This window comes from Achroia grisella, unplaced genomic scaffold (assembly GCF_030625045.1).
Source record: "Achroia grisella isolate CSIRO2021 unplaced genomic scaffold, CSIRO_AGI_Agris_v1 utg512, whole genome shotgun sequence".
NCBI classification, from domain to species: domain Eukaryota; kingdom Metazoa; phylum Arthropoda; class Insecta; order Lepidoptera; family Pyralidae; genus Achroia; species Achroia grisella.
Genome location: NW_026712906.1, coordinates 2931649 through 2938506, shown reverse-complemented (window position 1 = coordinate 2938506; position 6858 = coordinate 2931649). Strand labels below are relative to the sequence as shown.

General features: G+C 30.3%; 1 protein-coding gene across 3 annotated transcripts in view; it reads right to left on the bottom strand.

Annotated features, from left to right (window-relative positions):
• Positions 1-3605: 3605 nt before the first annotated feature.
• LOC131846866 (calmodulin-A-like) overlaps positions 3606-6858 on the bottom strand; it is a 102011-nt gene continuing 98758 nt past the window's right edge. For all 3 annotated transcript variants that reach the window (XM_059196286.1, XM_059196285.1, XM_059196287.1), the window contains 3 exons: positions 6159-6294; positions 5280-5428; positions 3606-4715 (listed from right to left, as the gene is read on the bottom strand). In XM_059196286.1, the coding sequence (XP_059052269.1) occupies positions 4684-4715; positions 5280-5428; positions 6159-6294 (317 nt within the window). In that variant the 3' untranslated portion in view covers positions 3606-4683. The remainder of the gene's footprint in view (positions 4716-5279; positions 5429-6158; positions 6295-6858) is intronic.

Here is a 6858-nt window from a genome sequence, read left to right as displayed (position 1 = left end):
TTGAAATTTAAAACTTCTATTTATATTGTCCATTGATTCTTCTATACAGCTGTGGTCTAGCGGTTTAATAAGCGGCGTTATTTCTGATGGTCGCGGGTTCTCCTTCTGGCACAATGCAAACACGTAGATTTATATGTATAAGTGTTTGTATTATTCCGGGGGTTTTCTTAATATTCTGCATTCGTATGTAATACAAAAACAGCATTTATGTATTTTTATCAGTTATCTAGTACTAATAACAAGCTCTGCTTAGTTAGGGACTAGATGGCACTACGTGACCTGTCCTGGGTTATTATTATGACAATTTCATGTTTTATTAAGTTTACAGCTTTACAAAGATGGGTATTCATAGGTATATTTCTGTTGAATGAATTAACTTTCCAAAATCCTCTTTGATTCTACAGCTATATTTTGTCAAAATACATAATTGCCGAGTCCATTAACACAGGCGTTATTAGAAATGCATAGATAATTATGTTCGTCGACTTTTAAAAAACAGATTATTTTGTCTCTTATATTACAGATAATGGTAGTATTCGTTAACAAGCTTATATACCTTGATATTCAATTTAAATGTATTTGTTAATGTAGATTTGTTATTCCTATATTTATTTCAAAAACATTATTATTCAATAACTGCAGAAACCTATTTGAGATTGTATTTAAATAGAATGATGATCCCGAATCCATACAAGGACGCAAAACAAATATTTAATAAGTAATAAACAACTAATAGAAATACACAAATACATTTGTTTGTAAATACCTACACTATATTAGAAAATACTCGGACCAATACAAACAATCATAATCGCGAATATCAAAGTTTTGTGTAAGAATCGAATCCGTGATCAAACCGCTAGACCATCGTTGATCTGTCAATTTTTACATCACAAATATATTAATTTATTTCATTAATATATTTGTGATGTAAAAATTGACAGATTAATGATTTAAATTGTAAAAATAAAATGATATTGAATTATATTTATAACAACTTCTATTGTTTTATTTGTACGTATTATTTCGTAATACATCCAGCAGTTGCAAAAAGGACTTGAATAAAATAAGTTTAATAAAGTGATGATTTCTTGTTAATGAATGTAGATGATCTTTTAATTTATATTTGTAAGGTAAGGTAATTTTTACCCTAACTATTAGATAACAAAGTAACTTATTACATAAAATAACATGTTAGATAAATAATTAACAAACTTTACATATATTTATTTCTGATATTTCATTTCATATAACAATTTATATTATCTCTTAAATAATAAATATAAATACATTAAATTACCACAAATGTAATGAGAGGTAAAGTCAGAACGCCTTTTCGTATGTAATAGTAAGAATTAAATATTTCGATGACATAAATCATTAAACTTTAGTAAACATTAATAATTATAACAGAAAAAAGTAACAATATAAAATTATTAACAATTTTTTACCGTTTTTGTATAAAATAAGCTGAACCCGCGACTCTGTACCAGTACATATATATTTTTTAAATCGATAGGAATTAAAGAACACATATTTTAAGTGAAAGTTGCAACCAAACTTTTGTAACGGACAGAAATTCTAATAACATTTTTTTTGGGTTCTATTACTTTGATGAAGTTCCCAGATAATAGTTTTGCTTATATCTACAATGTACAGACAGCCATCAGTAAAATTTTTAATATATGTATAGATATAATTAATTTATTTGTAACAATAAGTGTTAAATTTTACTAAAAGTAAATTTTGAGATACATATTTGGTCGTCGGTTCAGTAATTTCATAATTTCACACGTCATAGATTTCGTAACGCAATCCCAAGCTAAGCAGAGCTTGTGTTGTAGGTACTGGACAACTGATATAAATACATTCATAATATATAAAGAAAACACCCAGACTGATACAAACATTCATACTCATAAATATAAATGTTTGCACCGTGCTAGGAATCGAACCCGCGACTGTCGGAAGTAAACCGCTAGACCCCCGAGCCCGTCAAATTATATATATAATATTAATGGTTCTTAACCGAGAGAATTTAGTAGTGTTATAAAAATATTTGACCCGCCACTGAACCTATTCGACCGTTAGAATTGGCTCACATTATCAGGTTCAGACCGGACGGTTGGTTGCTACGTCCCGCCTTATTAGGCCGTCCGTTTTGAATCTGATAATGTGAGCCCGCTCTTACACAAATTCATAATTATCTTATCTATCTGATATGTGATTGTTCCTATCACTGATAATTAAATTATTACAGTAAATAATTTTATAGAATGTAATATATACTCTTTAATAAATATTTTTTATTGTCTTTTTTTGTCAATACAACTATTTTTTTTTTGTTTCGTGAGCAATTAATGCGATGACGTCACGATATGAGAATGAGGGTGTGGTAATGGGAATATCATAATGCTTATATGAAAATACATTTAGTAAATCAACCGAGAGGAAGCTCATCAAACATGAAACCATTTATAAATGTTTCAGCAATTTTTACAGCAAAATAACCACATTTAAACAAACTACGTACCAGCAGTTTTTTTTAATATATAATAGACAAAGAATAATGAAGAATATATTAATAATAATAATATAATTGATAGTTAAATTAATTGTAAAAAATAAATTAAAACCATATAAAGAAATATTATTATGTAATATAAAAATGGATAACTGTAAATTCTTTTATTAAATTAGTAAAAACAAAATAATCATCAGATAAAAATGCTCTATATAATAAAAATTTAAAATTTCTTACTTGAAGAGAATAGTAAATATAGAAATGTCTAAGTAATTAAATTTGTTACAATAAAAGTACCCTTTTCGTGTGCTTATAATAAATTTTGGTAAAACGCCGCCATCTTTTTTTTTTTAATAAAATTACCTTACAATTAAAAATTTTTTCTCGACTTAACTTTTTATAAATATTTTTTTTTCGATTCCACGTAACATTAATGAACTCTGTTTAACTTTTGGCTCGTCTTTTTCAGTCAACCTTCGCAACTTGGAAGACTAACGAAAACCATTCATTATGACAATTCGCACACATTTCTCTTTCTAACTCTACACAATCGTGTATACGTACCTACTTGCATGCTAGAATTTTATATAGATAGAATTATACATCTTTTATCAATTGTTATAAAAATGTTGACACAACCAAATTTTTGTTAATATTAATTTTGGTAACATTGTTAGTAAGTACAAGTATAATTAGGTTTTTGAATGATTATTATGTCTCTATTTTATTACTAAAATGGATAATGGTTTCTAACTCAAATTATGAATATTTCACATTCTCAGCAATAGTTGTAATGAGTATAAAAATCTAAGTATCATTTTGAAATTCGATTTTAATTTATTTCACAAATTTTATTACAAATACAAATGGACCTCAACTGATAACACACTCAGTAGTAAAACGCATTAACTCTAAAACTTTAAATTTTGCAAATCCAACTTTAAAGTACAACTTCAAAGTCGTTTTTACAAAAACTGAATTCATTTCAGTTAATACAGTTTATTGTTAAGTGTGTAAAAAGACTCATTTGAGGCAATAATCTTATTGTTGTGTAATACTAACATCTAGATTTTAACTTAGATGACTACTTTATTAAAATTATACTGAAAAAGGTATAGTATCTGTACTCAGGGTCCGTCACCATTTGCCAACGTTAAAAAGCTGAAAACCGTTTTCTAGTTTCTATATAAAAAAAACTAGTTTCTAATACATAATTAGGCAGATGTGAGGACCCTTAATACATGTAAGTATAACAATTATTTCTACTGCCCATGACAAATCATATTGTATGTTTGAAACTATCGGAGATTGCAGACGACCCTGCCTTCCGTGCTTTAGAAAAGTTTTAACCAATGCAATTATTATATAGTAGTCTACACGTAATATTATATATAAAAGTACTACGAAAAGCGTTAACATAACGTTATAAATGTGTTGCTTTTTTCAAATAAAAAATAAATTTTAAGTGATTTGAATTATAACGTTTAAGCTCTAAAAACGGTACAATATCGAGTAACTAAAGCGCTCATTTCATATTACTGCACTATAATTATTTTGATTATAAACGAAATAGTAAAACATTATAACCGAATGGTTTATGTTACAATGGGTCCATATAGAATATTGTGTATGGAAACATTAATTTACCGTTGACCTCTAAAATCTATTGTCTAAACATGCAAGACCAATCCATATGACATCCTCTAAAGTTATATAAACATACAAATTTCAATGATTTTTATAGGTAATAGTATTTTTAAATTGATATCACAATAGCTAAAAGTCTTTCGCTATTTCCATCTCTAAAATAAGCGCGTTTTACTTTAGAGAATGATCTATTGAAATCAGTTCCATTGTTTCAGTTTCTTTTGATGTCCTATTAACTGAACATTTAATTATATTTATAATTGAAGCAACTCAACGTATAAACATCTAGACACATATGTACGTATACACTGCCACCAAGCGCTTTTTTAAACACAACGGTTATTAACCGTTATTTGAATAGCGTTATTTTAAATAGTGTTCGTTCAGTATTGAACTGTTTTTCGTGCCGTTATAGATTATATAAGAGTTTCTTTCCCTCCAAACTTGTACAAATCCTCGTTAGGACACTGGCGAGATGGGGGAGGATCTCTCTTCGGCCTTTGCTCTGCATACTAGTTTTTCGACGTCAATATTGTCACGAACTCTGTAAATTAAAATATTTAGATTTAATGTCTGTTTCGTAGTCTAGTAATTTACTTAAGCGGCTTAGGGTCGTTCAAATTTGAATTTGGCTGACTAAAGAATACTGTTAGTCAATTTATATGTTATGGATTATATATTATATCTATATATAGAAACACGAATAATAAGCCAAATTGATCCCATAGATGGATTTCGGTTCAGTATAAAATATATAATAATTGTTAATGCATTTAATAATCCCATATCAAATAATAGTCCTAAACGTATATTAGGATATGGATTCGAACCGTCTGAATTTACTACACACAAAACGATGGTCTTGATAGTAGACTATAGTATATAGTACATAGTCAGTACGATTGGAACATTTCTAGAGAGATATAACTAATAGTAGACGCAGGATGCGATTCTTTTAAGAAAGTTTAAACTTGCACAAGCATATTTTAATATGTGTTGGAAGATACGTACTCGTATTTTTCCATTAACCTAATGAAGCTAAAAGGAGAAGCCTACTGGAAGGTATAAGCGCCTTACATTTTAAGCCAGCTAAACGACAAAAACTAACCATCGTAGTTGACCATGCCGTCGCCATCAAGATCAGCTTCGCGGATCATGTCATCCACTTCCTCCTCGCTGAGCCGCTCGCCAAGATTCGTCATCACATGACGCAGCTCGTCCGAAGAGATTAGACCGTCGTTGTTCTTGTCGAATACCCTGGAAATATAGAAGGTAGGCATAATTTAGAGCAATAATACGTAGTCATACGCGACTAAGGAAACGAGGATCTCATAAGGTCAATGAAAAAAAAACTTAAACAGGAAGAAAAACAGAAAAATTCCTGATTAGGAAAATGTTCCAAAGTATATTAGGATTGACACCAGGATATACTTCTTATAACATTGCAGGCGTAGGTAGAAGATAGAGGTCTCTAAACCATTTCGGCCACCAAGAAGCTTGCTTAGTAAGAAGCGTTTCGATTTTGGATTTTGTAGTGAAATTATAGTCTACAGAGGCCTGATCTTTTTATGCTCATATATACAGATGTTTACACCGCGAAGAATATAACCCGTGAACATAGGAAGTAAAGCAGTATGCTAAACCGCTAGACCACCAAAGTTGATATAGCCGATGGTTGCACTTTAATCATGTGTGCCATCAACTTGTTTGATCTTCTTCTTTGTCCTCGACTCTTCCCGTTACGCGGGGACTTTCCTAATCTTGAGGCGCCATACATTTCGGTAAGACGATCATTTGACAGGTCCAACTTCTTCATGTTCCTATGCCATCAACTTTTTTGATAAATGTCATAAAAACGTATCCAGTCCCATACCGGTGTATGGGAAAATAGTCGTTCTACTATTTACGCAGAAATCCTTGTTTATTCAAAGATATGTTATTATGATTTCAACTGAGGAATGATTTCATTACCACTATAATGGCTCACCTGAATGCCTCTCTAAGCTCGTCTTCTCCATCAGTACCGCGCATCTTTTTGGACATCATTTGGAGAAATTCATTGAACTCGATCGTACCATTGCCGTCCTGGTCCACTTCTTTCACCATATCCCGTAATTCAGTCTCTGTTATTAAAAATAATATATTATTATGAAACATCATAATTAGAACCATAGTAGAAAAAATGACATATACTATAGTTATACATATCACTACATAGTACAAAATAAAGTCACTGTATCTATCCGTCCCTATGTATGCTTAAATCTTTAAAACTACGCAACGGATTTTAAAGATGAAGGAATTATACATGTACACCCGTGCGAAGCCGGGATGAGTAGCTACTTTATATATATATATGAATACTTAACATTAACTTTTTATAACATAATTCCTATTCTAATAATAATTATGTACGAGTCCATTTTCACGATATCGGTTGTCTACCGGTTTTACGCACCGCTTTACGTCCGATGTCGCGGGTTCGATTTCTTGCACGGTACATAAACATTTGTATTTATGAGTATGATTATTTGAATAGGTCTGGGTGTTTTCTATGTATAATATGTATGTATTTAGAAAAAATGTATTTATGCATTTATATCACCTGTCTAGTGCCCATAATACAAGCTTTGCTTACGTTGGGATTAGATAGCGCTGTGTGAATTGTCCTAAGATATTATTATTCA